Below are 17,677 nucleotides of genomic sequence, written 5' to 3'. Positions count from 1 at the left end.
CTTCGATAGTCAGTAGCTGCGTCAGACCGGTATTTCAACAGCTTTGAGATGCAGGGCTTGGCTTTAATATGGAAAGAAATCCGTTCGGCACCACTAGGTACGAAAACGGAGAATCTCACAGAACGCGAAAGGACTTGGCAATGGGTTCGGAAAACTCGCGCATCACGTTTGAGCTTGCGCCTTGCATCAGTTTTGGTTGAGTTCCGCCCATAGTTTGGCCGGCCCGCTTCTTATACGGCCCTGCAGCCTGCACTGCACTTTACGAGGACCGGGGATTCCCAGCGCGGGAAGTCCCCAAGTCCCCAGGAAAATCCTACGCTCCACGCAACACTGAGGTTTTCCCTTTTCGGATCGTTTCTTCCAGGCCCATGTCGTCCCCTATCTCCGCGTGTGTCCACTAACACGAATGACGTCACGCATGTGGGCATATGGGCATATGGGCGGAGCCTAACGCACGCGGCAGTCCAAGCCGCCATATTTGAATTTATATTTTAATAGAATCTTGCCGATATTTTGGGTGAAGTCAATTTATATGGATAGCTTGGTGACAGTTTAGCTATACGAATAATAATTTATTATGGATGTGCGTATATTCAGCTTGGAATTGCAATTAAAGTTCCGCACCGCATAGATTCGAACTCGGGACCTTTGGAATACTGCGCGGGCACGCTAACCACTACACTACCGCGACCGCGCGGCGGCCGGCGGCAGGGAGGCTGCGGAGACATGGGGGGACATTTTACGCTTTTGTGAAAAAAGCAAAAGATTTAGCGAAAAACACGTAATAGATAACTTGCAGAAAATTGTCTGCTCTTTCAGGTAAGATACTTAGGTTTGATATATCTTGTGCAGACTTCATTCTACAGTGCTTCGAAAATCGCTCATTTACATGGAGATTGAACGGGGCTTCGAGACTTGACTCCAAATGACGTCACGATCTGACGTCACGAAAAGGTAGAATCGCCGGACGACCCTACCTGGTATATAGGGCCTTGCGTTTCTTCTGCGGCTTTAGAGATGCTGATATATTACGTCATAATTTTGTATAAAATGTTCGCTTTTGAAGTCGCTGTTTATGTCATAGAATATTTTTTTGATCAAAATACCTAAACAATTATACATTGATTCTGAAATATTGATAATGTTTTTCAAATTGTCCCAAATGTTTCAAACTGAATGTGTGCACTTATTTTCAATTGGTTGAAAGACGACCAGTTCTCATACGTCATTGGCCCATCATTGATTGTAGCTGCTGCGCCAATGCTCGCCACGTTATTTTGCCTTATTTTTGTGTGTCAGCACTGTCCTGAGGCGATGCTGTTTGAGTTTTGTTTGTGTTTCACTGCACAGTGCACGTTCTGATATATTTAATAATGATGATACGACCAAGGCCATCTATAGAGATACGACTATCCTGCATAGAGTAAGAAGATGGATTTGCTTCTCAAATCATAGCAAACCAGCAATCAAGAGGCTTTCAGGTGAGGGCGGATGTTGCCAGGCCAGTTATACTGAAGCTAAGATGCATTTTTACCAGCAATACTTTAACTTCAACTTGGTTTATTTCAACTGACATGCACCATATTTATAATTTTTTGTTGATGTGAAATGTTTTTCTGTTATCATGCTCATAAAAATCAAAAAATGCTCATTTTTCTTTTATCACGTGCTGCTTGCCTGGGTGAAATTCAGCTCAGTAGGCGGAACTATGGTCAAGCGTACCCATTTTCGGGAACGCATTTTCGTTCCCATGTTTGGGAACGATAAACCCAAATATGGGAACGCCATGTAGGCATTATTTAAAACAAGAAAAAGAACTCTTAAATGACGTCCAAAAAATATAAAACGATCGTGAACCGCCTGATAGTTGTCTCAATATTGTTGGGAAAGAGTTTGATATTGTAAGGCCCATCGTAGTTTCAAATCGTTCCCCTATTTCTAAAGCAGTCCATCACCCGGGCCGCGAGCCCAAATTTGGGAACGCTCTCGTACACTGGCGCTGCAAGCGTTCCTTATTATGGGAACGGCGTACCCAAAATTGGGAACGATTTCACCGAAGCCTTTCAGGGGCTCTTTTCATTAACAAGCATCACGTCCAACGCCGCAAATTATTGTTAACGCAACAATCATCAGATGACCTTTCCCGCAAGACCGTTGCATGTTTCGCCCGGTCTTCTGCGCTTTTATTCCCGTCGATCTCGCAGCGGGCACGCCCCCCTCTGCAGGATTACGTAATCCACAACGCTCAGCGATGTTCAACAAGGTCTTCCATACCTATATCCACCGTCCGCGCCGAGGGTGGAGACATGTCAAGCACCTGTCTGCTAATCACCGAGAGTTGACGAGCACAAGAAGTATCCAAAAATGGGAACGCTGAATATGTTACACCCTCAAAACACCTAGTCCCAATGAAAATCTAGTTTTTTCCTTTCTTAATGAGTGTAAGTGGCAAAAGGCCTGGTAGGATGGGCACGAGGTATGATCGAAATCAGCATAAAAATTATAAATAAGCCACACAGAGCGACCTATATCAGAGAAATTCCCCCAAACGATCATGCTTAGAAACGCCGAAGACAAAAACCACGCTCATGACGCTGCTTATAAAACAACGCTAAACAGCTAGCATCCAAATAAAATATGTCTTTCAGGGCTGATAAAATACAGCTGAATGATTTTAAACCACTGAAACTGAGTTTACAACAGTAGTTCGGTAAAATCACTGACGTTCCACGCGGTCGATCGCCCCGACACCAAAAGTCAACAATATTACCTCGGGACTGTCCGCGTGTTCGCTTGCATATGTCAGCATCTGGTGTCGCTAGAATGAAACTTCATAACCAGGCGAAAATTATTATACTTGACCTCAAAATGTAAAAAATGCTTCATTTTCCTTAAAATTGCATGTTAAATGTCGTATAACCCATATTTCCACCATTCTGTCATTTTTAAAAAATCATTAAAAATATCATTCCACGGTCAATTTCCTTGTTCCACGGTCAGATTAAAGACAACTTTATGGAGATTTAGTAGATACTTAAATCAGCGTGCACTTTTTTGAGACGTGATGCACTTTTGAGTTTTAGTGGGCGAACGGCCGAAAAATTGCCTTCCGTTCTCATAAATGGGAACGCCCGTTCCCATATTTGGGAACTCCGTTCCCAAAAATGGGAACGTTCCTATATTTGGGTACTCATGACCATAGTTCCGCCTACTGAGCTCAGAAGAAAAACTCAATCTAGCCAGACACTGCGAGTAGATAAATCACATCAGGTCACATTTTTCACTTTTTTTGCTCTTAGTCTTGGTCGTCTTATGCTGATATACTTCTTACCCACTAATGACTGTGTTCAGTGTTTCATTTTTCAGCCTTTTTGGTGGCAAATCACACCTAATGGGGAAAATATTTTCATCCCTAAAATATGAATGACCGACTTTACTTCATCTCTGAAAAGAGTTTCATGATGTATTCCCAACAGCCAGTTCACTTGTCACTTGACAGTTGATGCACCCACATCCTTTTGTTCCACACCCAGTCAAGATCCTGACATGAAATCCTGGTTCATCAGTTAGCATAAAAATTGGCATTACACCATTTTGCAAAAAATACTGCAGTTATTCACTTTCTTTTTTCTCATCCTAGGATTTTTTTCTTCATCGGCACACCCAACCAATATCCAATTTTAGAACACTGACTGTGTTGTGTTTTTTTTTCATTTCCTTTGTTGTCTTTTCTGCTGTTAAGTAGTAAAGTTATAAATGGTGTACCTGTAACTAGCTTTTGGTCATTCAATATCTTTTTCAGTATTCCCAACCCCAAGCTGTTTTTAAGTCTGGCAGTTTGAGGTCTGTCAATATTTTGTTGTGAATGCTACCTACCTTTGTAGTTTGGTAATAAAGCTTTAGTAAGCTGTGAATTGTGATCAATAGGTAAATACTTTGAAGCTGCATTCCATTCAACTAATGCCTTTGTAGGCTGTACCTAGCCTGTACTGTCACTGATCAGTGAATCTAGAGAATCTGGAGGTTTGGTGAGGTCAATGACCATCACCAGTTTTAGTTCCTGTTTCCTTTTGCATAAGAAATATATTCAAACTGTCACAAACTTGTACATTTTGTTGTCCTTTTTCTTCCTGCACTGTGGTGAATAAAAAATTGGAACTTGATTTTGTTTTAGAGTGCATTATTTCTAAAGCCAGCTGAAGCTGCATGCCAAGATATGTTGCCTGTCCATCCAGTGAGAAACAGAAAGCACTAGCTCCATGGCAGTGAGGGTCTGCAAGTCAGCAAGCCTCCAGCTGAAGACCCTGCATCCTTTCAGACGGTGGCACCATGCTGGACGAAGCCTCCTTCCTGGCACTGCAGGAGTGCGCGCTCCGCTCGCGCTGGGACGAGCTCTGTGACGTGTTCCTGACACCGGAGCCGTCGGCGCCGCGTCGCATCGGCTTCCCGCGCTTTCTGCTGTCGTGGCTGCGTCCGGACGGTCCGTGGCCGGCCGGCGGCGGCGTCGTGCCGGTGGCCTGCTCGGCGCGCTACCTGAGCGCCGCCCAGCGGGTGTTGCGCGCCGCCGCCGACGACGCCGACCGGCTGGTGGTGGAGACCAGCGAGCGGCGCGCCGGCCGCTTCTCGCTGCGTCTGACCGAGGCGGGCATGGAGGCAGCCGTGGCAGCCTGTCTGCGCGCGCCGCCGCCGCTGCCGCCCTGCGCCGTTGTGTTCGCCGCTGGCCGGCGCGCGCTGCCGCTGCCTCCTCTGGCGCTGCTCTCGTTCTCGAGTCTGCCGCCGCCGCAGCGGCTGTCGGACGGTGCGCTGCTGCTGCCCGCCGCGCCACCAGAGGCCGTGCAGCGACTGGTGGCGCTCCTGCAGCGGCCCGCCGGCGGAGCGCGGCTGAACGCGACCCAGGCGGCGCCGCTGGTGGAGCTGTGCCGACGGCTCGGCGCCGGGCGACTCGCCGCCCTGCTGCTGGCGGTGGAGGTGCCTCTCACACCGGGCGCCGGGAGCGACTCGGTCCTGCCCCCGCCAGTGTTGTCGCCACTGCCGCCCGATCGGAGGCCGGCGCCATACAGCGAAACTGTACGGTGCCGGCGCGGCTGCGGGCTACCAGCCGAGGCTCTGCTTCTGCTACGGGCCGGCGTGGGTACCAGCGTGACCCTGTTGCCCGCCGGCGGAGTACCAGTCAGCGCGCACAAGCTGGCGCTCTGTATGTACTCGCCACTGGTCAGACGGACGTTCGAGACTCTAGCGGCCGCCGCTCTGGATCCGGGGGAAGTAGATGCTGGTGACGGTGCTGCCACGGCGGCCGACTGCGCGGACGATGTGTCGGTACGATCTCGGTCGCTCAGCGGGGATTCTGCGACCGTGCGTCTCCCGGCCAGTCTCGCCAGTCCGGACCGGCTCGTGCTGCCGACGCTGAGCGCTGAGGATCTCCATGGTGTGTTGGACTACATTTACGGCGGGGAGACACCGGCGGCGCCCTCTGCTGAGCAGTTCAGACGGCGGCTGTCCGCCTGGATCGACTTCAAGCTCCTCCCGATGGAAAAAATGGACGCAGACGGGTTGGGCGCGACCGAGACGCCGGCGCCGAAACCGAGGCGCGCTGGCCGACGGAGGACGATGACCGAAACTCAGTCGCCGACGGAGAGCTACGCACAGACTCGGCCGCGGAAACGGCGTAATACGACGCCGGCCGAGCCGCATCGGCCGCCGCCGCAGCCGCCGCTGCCTGCGGAGGTCGTCAGTGAGGTCTCGCCGGCAGGTCCAGTGGTTGAGGAGCATCCTCGCGAACCACCGGTTGACGCCGAGCTGATTGTGTATGTGAATCCAGGGAGCGTCCGCTCAGCGGTCATCGCTGGCTCACCGGTTGTGGCGCTCGCAGTAGACCGGCCGATGGAGGGTAGGGAATTTTCGGCGGCAGGTGCGTCCCGACTGGTGCCGCCGGCTGATTCGAATGTTTCTGATCGTGTAAGTCAGCTCGACTCCAGCACTGAGGATTTGATGACTGGACTCGCCACGATCGCACCTCTGGACGCCGACCTGACGATCACAGCCGTTCCTACGAGCCGATGTCCCCCGCTGCCGGTGCCCCCTCCGCCGCCGTTGGCAACAGAAGACCCGGACGACCCCGACTACAAACCAGGCGTAAAGTCACCGATGGCGCTGCAGCGACCTCGGCGGCGCGGTCGACCTCGGCGCTCGCTCGCTGCAGAGCTCGATGCGACACCTAGCCCCGTGGAGAAGACCGTCCCTGCTGCAGTAGACAAACCCGCGCAGTCTGGGACTACCACTGGCCTTCATGACTGCGAGCACTGTGGTAAAAGGCTGTGTAACGCCACTGCTCTAGCGGATCACGTGCGCACACATACCGGTGAAAAGCCGTTTGTTTGTGAGGCGTGCGGTAAAGCGTTCTCCTCGCTGCCAGGTCTGCGTCACCACGAGCGGACTCACGGAGACTCAGAGAAGGATTGTGTGTGTGACGTCTGCGGCAAACTCTTTACCCGCCACGGTCTGTGGTCTCATCTCAAAACGCACAGCAAGCCGTTCCTGTGTGTCGTGTGCGGGCAGAGCTTCTCGTCCAAACAGCACCTGAAGAACCACCAGGTGTCTCAGCACGAGCCGACCGCCGCCGAGCACGTGTGTCACGAGTGCGGCCGCGCGTTCACCCAGAGGGTGCACCTGGTGTCACACATGCGGCTGCACAACAGCGACCGCCGCAAGTTCTGCGAGATCTGCCAGCGGACCTGGCCATCGGCGGCTTCCCTGCGCGACCATCAGGCGCTCAAACACGGTGACACCGGGACTATCAAGTGCGACCAGTGCGACAAGACGTTCCGCAAGCTGAGCTCCCTGCGTTACCACCGGCGGGTCCACACGGGGGAGCGGCCCTTTAAGTGCTCGTTCTGTGATAAGACCTTTAACCGGCCGGATAACCTGCAGTTGCACATGCGCCGACACACAGGAGAGCGACCTTTGCACTGCTCACACTGCAGCAAGTCGTTCATCTCGAAAACGGCGCTCAACAAACACATGTCTATCTACCACCGTAAGGAAAGTGAAGCCACGCCGTCGTCAGACCCTCAGGAGAAGCAGCAGCCGACTGCGGATGCTCCTGCCGAACAGACGGGAGCTCCTGCTCCTAAGGCGGCGTCGGCGCGGGGCCGGCGGCGGGTGGCGGTCCGGCCGGTGTCTGCCGCTCCCGCCGCCGTCCCGTCCCAGCCTCATCCCCCGCCACAGGAGCCGCCGCAGCACCAGCAGGCCGTCCAGGTGGAGACGCTGTCCGTGGACCTGCCGGTGTGCCTGCTGGAGGAGACGGCCACCGGCGAGCAGACCTTCACCGTGGACCTGCAGTCCAGCGAGCCACAGTTCGTGTCGTACCTGACATAGCGCTGAGCCGTGCCTGACGGGATAGCCTCGTACATCATACCATGTTCATATAGCAGCATGCCACTTATCGCATTACCGACCTAGCACGAAGACGAGGGATCGTGACAGCATATTCAGTGTAGTACAGTACTGTGCCTCAGCCTCCATGACTGACGTATCCTACTTCAACCCGACGTAACCCGACGCAGTAGTAAAGTAATCTAAGTAATCTTGTACGCAATAACCTATTCCGGTTCCGAATTCGTCTGACATAGGACCCGTGAACCTGCTAGATAAGTTTGTTTTTCATGGACAGCCTTGGCTCGTAATGTGCAGCTGTAAAGCGGTGTTGTGAGTGTGAGTTACTCGACAGGCTGTGGTCACGTCTGATGTGACCGGTGGCGGGCGGGTGTGTCCGCCCTTATCGCCGAGTATCCGCGGCTGTGTGCGTTGCGGAGCGCCGCTGGAGGCACTGCGTCCTGTGGTGATGATATCAGTCGCTGATGGCGGCGGAGGCACACCGCAAACCGCTGCGCGCGCTGCGTCTAGTTGGATCTGAGCGCGGTGACTGCGAGCGCGCACTTGTCGGATGGAAATGTGAGTGCTCGTCCACTGTCGTCTTTCCAATGCTTGCCTTAAAGTGTTTGTTTCATGTAGCGATGCTTGAGATGCTCAAAATTGACTGAAGGGCACGTTTATTTTCATCTGCTAACTTTCATCAGCTAGCTTTCTGTGTTGTGTTCGGGTATAGGGGGTGTGTACTTGGACCGCCTCTGCGGCCCCACCTCTGTGTGCCTGGGAGCGCCCCTGCCGACGCTCAGCTGATCGTGCGCGCCAAGCGGCATGACTGGCGCGGGCGACTAGGCGTGGCGCTCGCCATACTTGTTTAGTTTTTGGAGGACTCTCTCGGCCCATTCGCACCGGCAGTAAATAAATCGCGTTTCTCTTAAGCTCTCTCTCACTCGAACCGTGAATCACGAACATAACATGGCGCGGTCGGTAGATGGTTCCGTGCGTGCGCGCAGTGATCAGCGTATCAGTGTATCAGTGATTAGTGTATAGCGCGCCGTGATCTGTGACGATGAGTGACATTGAGAAACTGACGCAGCTGCTCCTGCAGCAGGCGGAGCTGTCGGCGCAGCGGGAGCGAGACTCAGCGCAGCGCGAGGAGCGGCTCACTCAGATGGTGGAGCGACTGGTCGCCGACCGACAGCCACCCGCTACCGTCGCTGCCGACGATGCCTCGGCGGCGACAGCCGCCCGGACGTCGGCTGCCGCCCCGCCCGTGCGCCTGCCTGCTGCTGCAACGCCGGCGCCTCAGCTGTCGTCCTCCACATCCCTGCGCGACTTCGCTGTATGGAGGGAGAAGCTGGACGGGTACATGCTTCTGACCGGCGCGTCCGCGCTGCCCGTCACTGCCCAGAGAGCTGCCCTTCTCAGTCTTCTCGACGAAGATTGGCACCGGGTGCTGCGCTATGGACTGACGATAGCGGACGACTCTCCCCTCTCCGCGGTGGTAGACGCAATGGAGAGTCATCTCCGTAAGCAGCGCAGTGTCCTGGTCGACCGCCGTGCGTTCTACGCCCGTGTCCAGGAGCAGGGCGAGAATTTTGAGGAGTTTCTGTGCGAAGTGAAGGAGCTCGCGGCATTTTGCGACTTTTGCACACACTGTTACGACTCACGCCTGCGTGACAAGATTGTGTGTGGCCTGCGGGACGAGGAGACGGTGAAGCGTCTGTTGGAGGATCCGGGGCTGGACCTCAAGAAGACGGTGGACATCTGCCGTGCGTCAGAGAACGCCCGGGCTACCTGCTCCGACCTCCGCTCACCGACGGCGTCAGTGAGCCGTCTGTCGGCATACCGCCGTTCAAGGTCGCGCGATGCGCGCCCCGCGGCCCAACCCGGCGGGCGTTCCGCGGGTACGGCCGGCGTGCGCCGCCCCCAGGCGCGCCCCGCGGCCCAACCTGGCGGGCGCTCCGCGGGCGCGGCCGGCGCGCGCTGCTGCCGCTGCGGGCGGGCCGCCCACGCAGACCCGGCGGCGTGCCGCGCTACTAGCGCCATCTGCAACTCGTGTGGCCAGCGCGGCCACTTTGCAGTGGTGTGCGCCCAGGTGGCGCGCGAGAGCGCCGCTGCCCCCGCCGAGCGCGCAGCACCGGAGCGCGCGCGGCCCGCGGTGGGGCAGCCGTCAGAGCCGCGCATCTGCCGTATCATCAGAGACGTCTACGTGAACGGCATCTCGACGCGGCCGACTCCCACTGTGACTGTCCGACTGTCTACGCCGGCTGGTGTGTTCACCGTGCCGGCCCGGGCCGACTCCGGCGCCGAGGCGACAGTCATCGGCGAAGACAGCCTGTCTTCCATCTGCGTGGAACCAGCGCAGTTGGAGCCCTGCATCGGCCAGCCATTTTCAGCAGTAGGGAAACAGCCGCTCACCTGTGTCGGGTCGTTCCGGGCTACTCTGGAGCTGGGCGACCGATCGACCACCGCTGCCGTGTTCGTCATCAGGGAGCTGACTGGCCTGCTACTCAGCTGGTTCGACTGTGTGGCGCTGGGGATTCTGCCGAGGGATTTTCCGGCACAGATCCGGTCCGTCGAGGACGCACCGCGCCCTGCTGATGACGTCACGGCCTCTGTTGACGTCACATCCGCTGGTGACGTCACACCCTCTAATGACGTCACACCGTCTGCACCGCCGGCCGCTGCCGGCTCCGCTCGTAGCGCCAGCGGCCGCTCGGCCCCGTATGAGGCGCCGCGTGACAGGCCCTGTCCGGCCACCGGGACCGAGACGGGCGCGCCGGCGCCGCCGGCCGATGGACCCGGCCCGGCCGCCGGCCTCAGCGGTCCGCTGCCGGCCTGGGACAGCGACTCAGACCCACCAGAGGCGGTCCGTGCAGCTCATGCAGCCGCTCTGGTGGAGTGTTTCCCGCGTGTGTTCGGGCAAGATTCGACTCTTCGAGTCATGGACGGCGGTCCGATGACGATCGAACTCCGCCCCGACGCGTGTCCGACGTCGGTCACCGCTGCGAGACCGATCCCCTTCGCCTGGCGTGCCGAGGTAAAGGCGCAGCTGGACGACCTGCTGGACCGCGGCGTCATCGTCCCTGTGGACTACCCGACGGAATGGTGCCATCCCATTTCGTGCGTGCCGAAGAACCCGTCCGGGTTTCGACTCTGCGTGGACCTGACGGGACTCAACCGGTACGTGAATCGACCCACGTACCCCTGCCGGTCTCCTCACGATGCCGTGACGAGTCTGCCCGCCGGGCACCGGTGGATGTCGACTCTGGACGCCAAGATGGGCTACTTCCAGGTGCCGCTCGCTGAGTCAAGTCAGGACCTCACCTGCTTCATCACGCCGTGGGGCAGGTTCAAGTTCGTCCGCTGTCCGATGGGATGCAGTGCGTCTGGAGACGAGTACAACCGGCGCGGCGATGCCGCGCTCGGCGACATCCCAAACTGTGTCAAGATTGTCGACGACATCCTGGCCGTGGCACAGACGTACCGGCAGCACCTGCAGCAGGTGATCGAAATCCTCCGGCGCTGTGACGACCGAGGAATCACGCTGAACCCGCTGAAGTTCAAGTTCGCCCAGAATGAGGTCAAATTCTGCGGCTACAAGATCACCCCGGCCGGTTACACCACCGACAATGAAAAGGCGCGCGCCATCGCTGATTTCCCGAGACCGGAGAACGTCACCGACCTGCGGTCCTTCATGGGTCTGGTGAATCAGCTGAGCGGCCTCACACCGGAGCTGGCTGACTCGACTCAGGCCTTCAGAGACCTCCTCAAGTCGCGCCGGGTCTGGCGCTGGACTGAGCAACACGAGGCAGCGTTTCTGCACACCAAGATTGTGCTGTCGTCACCGCCGGTGATGGCATTCTTCGACCCCCAGCTGCCGACCGTGCTACAGACGGACGCTGCTAAAACCCGAGGACTGGGTTTTGCACTGCTCCAGAGGCACGGCGAGGACTGGCGTGTGGTCCAGTATGGTTCACGGTTCCTGACCGATACCGAGAGCCGATATGCTGTAATCGAGCTGGAGCTGGCTGCTGTACTCTGGGCCTGCAAGAAGTGCCATGTCTACCTGGCTGGCATGCCCCACTTCGACCTGGTGGTCGACCACCGACCGCTGGTGACCATTCTAAACTACAAGCAGCTCAACTCGATCGACAACCCGCGTCTGCAGCGGATGAGAGAGAAGTTGTTGGCCTACAGCTTCACCACCAGCTGGCAGAAGGGATCGAGTCACGTGATCCCAGACGCGCTCTCGCGAGCGCCCACCAGCGACCCCGCCGCTAATGACGACGGAGCGGTGGACACCGAGGACGACCCGCTGCACGCCAGCGTCATTGCCGCGCTGCAGGCCTCCGCTCGATCGGAGGAGGGCGCCCAGCTGGCTCCGCTGGTCGACTCCACACTGGAGAGAGTCCGCGCCGCCGCGGAGCGCGACACCGAGTACCAGACTCTCAGCGAGCTGATCCTGGCCGGATTCCCAGAGAACCGGCACGAGACGCCCCCTGCAGTACGAGCGTACTGGGGCGTGCGCCATCAGCTGGCCATCGACGACGGACTGGTGGTCTACGGCGCTCGACTGGTCATCCCGTCCGCCCTCCGACGCGGTGTGCTGGAGAAACTCCACGAGTCACACCAGGGCGTTGATAGGACCAAGCGCCGTGCTCGGCTCAGTGTGTACTGGCCGGGCATCGACAAGCAGATTGCTGACACTGTCGCCGCCTGCGCTCAGTGCCGTCAGCGCCTGCCCAGCCACGCCCGGGAGCCGATGTGGCAGGAGGACGGCGCACCGACACGCGTCTTCGAGTCGGTCTCGGCCGACTACTTCTCCGCTGGAGGACACACGTACCTGGTGTACGTGGACCGGCTGTCCGGGTGGCCGTATGTCACGGTGTGTCCCCGCACGGCCTCGGCGGACCATCTGACGCGGCAGCTCCGACTGATGTTCTCGCAGACGGGCGTCCCGACCGTGTTCCGGTCAGACGGCGGACCCCAGTTTGCATCAGGCACGCTCCGCCGGTTCCTCCAGCGCTGGGACGTACGACATGAGATGTCGTCACCGCACTACCCGCGCGCTAACGGGCACGCGGAGGCCTGCGTGAAGACAGCGAAGAAGCTGGTGCTGGCTGCGTCCTCATCGGGCCGGCTCGACCAGGACCAACTGGACCGAAGTCTGCTCGAACTCCGTAACACGCCCCGAGCAGACGGACGGTCGCCGGCACAGGTGCTGTTTGGTCACCCGCTTCGCTCTGGTGTTCCCACGCACCACCGCGCCTTCGCTCCTGAGTGGCAGCGGGCGGCCGATGTCTGCGAGGAAAAGGCTGCCGAGCTCCAGGAGCAGGCCGTCAGGTGCTACAACAAGAGCACGCGCCGGCTGTCACCGCTCAAGATCGGCAGCCGGGTCGACCTTCAAGACCCCGCCACCGGCCGATGGAACCGGATCGGAGTGATCGTGGGCGTCGGTCAGCGGCGCACGTACCTCGTCAAGACGGCCAGTGGCAGGGTCCTGTGGCGTAACCGCCGCTACCTGCGCCCATACCGGCCGCTTCTGACGGAACCCACCCCGCCTGTGGCTCCGTCCGCCCCGCGCCCGCCCGCTGCGGGTGCGCCTCAGCCGCCGCCGCCGCCGCCGCCGCCAGCGCGCACCGCGGTCGCCGCCGAGAGGGCGGTCCGACCCGCCGCTAGTGCGCCGGCCGTGTGCCACTCGTCGCCGGTGCGGTCACCCGAGGTGGAGACGGCCGCCGCCGCTCTCCCGCGTCGTTCTCGACGGCAGCGCCGCGCTCCTGGTCGGCTCCGAGTTCAATGGGGTGCGACCTCGTATGCGGAGTGACTGTGAGACAACGTCGTGCATTGTTGTGTTTTTGTGTGTTTTTGACGACTGTTGTCTCGAGGGGGGATGTTGTGTTCGGGTATAGGGGGTGTGTACTTGGACCGCCTCTGCGGCCCCACCTCTGTGTGCCTGGGAGCGCCCCTGCCGACGCTCAGCTGATCGTGCGCGCCAAGCGGCATGACTGGCGCGGGCGACTAGGCGTGGCGCTCGCCATACTTGTTTAGTTTTTGGAGGACTCTCTCGGCCCATTCGCACCGGCAGTAAATAAATCGCGTTTCTCTTAAGCTCTCTCTCACTCGAACCGTGAATCACGAACATAACATTCTGTTCATTACATTTGCCTTGTGTCGTGTCTTTTTTTACATCATTTACCTACATGATTCACTCTTGTCGCTGTTGGCGCGCTGCTTGCTTTGACTTATGTATTAATTTCGTCCCAACTGTTGTTCTGAAAGTCTTGTTGCGTGCTTCCTCCATGCTAACTGGTCTTTAAGATCTGTTCTTGACACGCTAATATGGAACGTTTTCGATGCAATACAAACATTGATGTGCAAAGCTTTATTTGATGAAACTGCTCTTAGAATACCACGGCAGAATTTCAACAACGAACAGTTGAACAATGTTTATCAGGAGCGGATGTGAAGGCATTTTTATTCAGGCCCTAAGTCATACCCACTATTGCGACTGGTTATGGTTTTACACACTACACATGCAGTCACAACTGTTGGTTTTTACGCTGTCCTCAGAGCAGCTACTTAGCATGGCAATGACGAACACCATTCGCATTATCACCAGTTATGAGGACGTTTCAGATGTATCGCAAAAGTGTATTGCATGCCAACCGCTGACTACTGGCAGTATTTGAATTTAATCAGCATTGACATGTTTTATCCCATTTTCAGACAAGATATTGGATACTTGCACGGTACAATCTTGCGCCGGTGATCTGTTTTACCGTCGTGGACCTCAGCGCCACTGATTCCGCCCACCAAGTTTCCTGAGCTGCACACCTGCACCGAGGCCCACCCGTCCTACACCATGCCGGCCGTGAACCCAGAGATGGAGCTGGCTCGCCAGGAGGCGGCCGAACGGATCGCCAAGGGCCGCCTCGCCCAGCTGGAGGCGGCCGACAGTCTGATCGTCCAGTGCGAGGAGGCGGCGCTGCCGTGGCTCGAGCTGACGGCCGACGTCCGCGAGCGTATCTGCCGCCAGGTGCAGCTCGCTCACAACGGCCGCTGTTACAACGACCTGGCCGACCTGCTCGGGGTGGACCCGGTGGACCGCCGCTTCTGCGCCGAACAGGTGGCCGGACACCTCAAGAGCTCCACCGAGCTGTTGCTGGAGGACTCCGCGCGCCGGCGCGCCGAGCCGCTGCCGGCCGCGCTGCTGCTGCGCTTCCTGCGCGAGCACAGCCTGCTGCGGGTGCTGGCGGACGTGGCTGGCGGCGTGCGCGAGGCGTGCGCGCGCCGCCGCCAGCAGGAGCTGCTCAGCCGCGCCTCGTGCTCGCCCATGGACAGCGGCTACCAGAGCAGCGACCATTGCGGCAGCGACATCGTCGGCGTGCTCTCCGAGCCGCCCGATGCCTCTCTGGTGAAGGCCATTCCCGTGCGCTCCGAGCCGCCGACCTCGCCGACCGCCTGGGAGGCCGACCTCAAGAAGCCGACACAATACTCCAAGAAGCTGATGCTGACGTACGCGTACGATGGCCGCGAGACGGCGCTGGAGGTGGCCAAACAGCTTAAGGGGTTCGGCTTCCGGGTTATGATGCTCGAGGAGCAGAACCGCCACCGCTACCTCGACTCCTACTCGGCCGTCAAGAAGTGGTTCACGGGAGTCGACTACATCGTGCCCGTGCTGACCGCCGAGTATTTCGCGGCCACTCAGAACCTGTCCTCCGCCCGGGAGGAGCCAGCCCGCCGCCTGGCCGCCGACGCACGGTTCGTCTACACGCTGATGTGCGCCGAAATGGAGTCAAACATGCACGTCAACTACCGGGTGCGTGCCGTGATGCCGGACGGCGCCGCCGAGGGTCTGAGCGAGCACCCGCTCTTTGGCTCGCCGCTCTTCCGCTTTCCGTTCTCGGTGAGCGAGCTGGATATGCTGGCCGAGTGTCTGGAGGACTAGCCGGCGAGCTGGCGGCTAGTGCGAGGTGGGAACTTCGCGTCGTGTTTAGGGTAAGTACCTACATAATAGATGTTCTATTTTGGTGGGTGATCGTTGTGGACGTGAGGTATGGCATGTGAGAGCTGCAATGTGAAATAACGTATTGGTGATAAAATACTAGGTTCGGTAGTGTAAGTACTGATATTTTTACAACCAGCTGTGATTTAGGCAGTGCTGAAACACTCTAAAAAATGGATGATGCTATGCGAAATTAGCAGTCAAGCAATTAACAGTCGATGATTGTCAAATAGGGACGAAGGAATAAGTTGGTACCTAACGGATGTTAGCTTGTCGGTGTATTTAAAGTCTCGTCTGACCTTTTGATTTATTGTTGATCATCACTCAAGTGGCCAAACAGATGATCGTATCTGCCGGCCGATATATTATTGATCATCACTTCACTGACTAAACAAGTGATTGTACATATTTGAATTCTGATTTTCGCAGAGTTCCGGAACATATTCATTGACTTAGTCAATAGTCATCTTTTATACACAATCACAAAGGTCGCTACAAATCATTTACAGACCGTTTGCTTTAGTCTGTGACGATAAAGGGAAGTTTTTAATGCGTGAATAAAATAGCAATATGATACAGTTAACTGTACAGTAAGGCACAGCTGATAAAAAACAATCTCATGTTGTTTTCGATCATTTGCTTTTGATTGCTAGTTGTGCTCAGTGTACGTCATATGGTTTACTGGTGCCGGCCTTGCTGGTCCGGTCGGTTTCGCTGTCGTGTCATGTCATCTAATATGTTTACTGTGTTACGCGTCACGTGACGTTTCTCGTGCATGGCGTGACATCGTGTTTGTGACTCGTGGTGGCATGACGTCACTGTATGCGTGACGCGCTGTACTGGTGTTTCCCGTGATGTCCACGCTCTCTTATGTCGTATTGTCTTGTGGACCATTTTAATGCTGCATCAAAACGCTTTATACCAGTACTTACTTGACACATTTTTTTTTTATTATTATCTTTCCGGACGTGTTTTTTTTATCGGAAAATTGTGTTGAATGATGTATGGAATGGTTTGAAAGTAAGTTTTTGGCTTCTGCCGTGAATCTTAGCTACCGCAAAAAGAAAATGTAGGAAGCGTGCCATTGCAGATATGACTGAAGAGCATAATACCAGTAAAACGCCTTTTGTGCGAAGAACGAGCGAGCGAGATAGTGAGCCCTGCACGTGCGGAAGGGCGAGAGGGTCCTTCCAACGGGCTTGTGCAAAGCACCCTTCTAACCGGTCGCTAGCGGTGTGCCAAATTTGAACGCAATCGGCCCAGCCGTTTCTGAGATCTGGAAGCGGCACTCTGCACGTGCGCACGTGCAAACGGGGTCCAAAATGACTTTTGCACGGCACCCTACTAACCGGTCCCCAACCGTGTACCAAATTTGAGCGCAATCGGCCCAGCCGTTCTCGAGATCTGGAAACGCCCCCTGCACGTGCGCACGTGCAGTAGCACCCTATCCGCAACACATGGGAATTCGTTGCCTGGTGGGTGCCTACCTGCATGCCAAGTTTCAGCGAGATAGCCCCAGTAATTACCGAGTTATTGAAATGGGAACAAATTTGGCACCTCTTCTTTTTGTATTTTGCACCTGCAGTGGGGGTCACTCACATAGATGAAGAGTATCCGACCTTTGGTAGAAGGGATGCAGCTACCCTATAAAAATTACCGCAAGACAATCGCTCAAGCCGCTGCTGAGATATGGGCCTCTCAAAATCATTACTTTTGCAAAACTGCTTGAACACCCTTGACTTTTCACGTGGCACGTGCCACGACGGTCACTGAGATGTATCAAAAGTAGTCAATTACGGGGAAGAAGGGATGGGGCTACCCAACAAAAAAGACCGCAGGCCAATCGGTCCAGCGGTTGCTGAGATATAAGCCTCTCAAAAGCGTTACAGGCCGGGCCGGGCCGGGCCGGGCCGCTCATACTGAGATTTTCCCGTTATATTGAAAAGACTCACTTCGCTCGCTGCGCTCGCTCGCTCGTAACGAGAACATGTTCATCAGCTTGAACATTGAGGTACTGGTACCAAAAATATGTCGCTCTTTTCTGCGATTAACGCATGGTTAAGGTCGGTATCGCCATTGGTCGATACCAGCAGAAGCATAATTATGTGTGGCTCGTGCTGTGGATTCTGAGCATTTGCGTGGTATTTGTGGATTGTTCAATCGGTGTTTATGTCGATGGCATATGGCAATGTTGAGAGTTTACTCGTTACTTATGTCCAACATTTTAATATACAACCCACCAGGGCATTGTTTTATTCATAAACAGCACAATTAGGCTAACGAAGAAGTTGGATGTCCAAC

At 56.3% G+C, this 17,677-nt stretch overlaps 2 protein-coding genes across 3 annotated transcripts; both read left to right on the top strand.

Moving 5' to 3' along the window:
- The first annotated feature begins 1,227 nt into the window (after window positions 1–1,227).
- On the top strand, window positions 1,228–17,623 carry LOC122363895. Of its 2 annotated transcripts, XR_006253451.1 has the most exons (3): window positions 1,297–1,481; window positions 4,319–8,081; window positions 13,518–13,750. XR_006253451.1 is itself a non-coding variant. In XM_043333706.1 (2 exons), the coding sequence occupies exon 2, from the start codon at window positions 14,234–14,236 to the stop codon at window positions 15,317–15,319; it is 1,086 nt and encodes a 361-aa protein (XP_043189641.1). In that variant the 5' UTR covers window positions 1,228–1,481; window positions 14,098–14,233; the 3' UTR covers window positions 15,320–17,623. The 2 variants fall into 2 exon arrangements, 1 of the variants encoding a protein (XP_043189641.1); XM_043333706.1 differs by lacking the exons at window positions 4,319–8,081; window positions 13,518–13,750 and adding an exon at window positions 14,098–17,623 and having other exon boundaries at window positions 1,228–1,481.
- Window positions 8,435–13,376, top strand: LOC122363880 (uncharacterized protein K02A2.6-like). The gene is made up of 4 exons (XM_043333678.1): window positions 8,435–9,189; window positions 9,409–10,004; window positions 10,296–12,968; window positions 13,351–13,376. Exons 1-4 carry the CDS (start codon window positions 8,435–8,437, stop codon window positions 13,374–13,376), a joined length of 4,050 nt encoding a protein of 1,349 aa, XP_043189613.1.
- Window positions 17,624–17,677: the final 54 nt, after the last annotated feature.

This window comes from Amphibalanus amphitrite, unplaced genomic scaffold (assembly GCF_019059575.1).
Source record: "Amphibalanus amphitrite isolate SeventyFive unplaced genomic scaffold, NRLGWU_Aamphi_draft 000646F_arrow, whole genome shotgun sequence".
NCBI lineage: Eukaryota > Metazoa > Arthropoda > Thecostraca > Balanomorpha > Balanidae > Amphibalanus > Amphibalanus amphitrite.
This window is presented reverse-complemented; position numbering and strand designations above follow the sequence as displayed.

Coding starts and splice junctions, on each gene's coding strand:
- LOC122363880 (XM_043333678.1), top strand. CDS start 8,435: ATGAGTGACATTGAGAAACTGACGCAGCTGCTCCTGCAGCAGGCGGAG. Junction 9,190..9,408: donor GACCTCCGCTCACCGACGGC/GTCAGTGAGCCG, acceptor CCGCGCTACTAG/CGCCATCTGCAACTCGTGTG. Junction 10,005..10,295: donor TGTTGACGTCACATCCGCTG/GTGACGTCACAC, acceptor TGTTCGGGCAAG/ATTCGACTCTTCGAGTCATG.
- LOC122363895 (XM_043333706.1), top strand. CDS start 14,234: ATGCCGGCCGTGAACCCAGAGATGGAGCTGGCTCGCCAGGAGGCGGCC.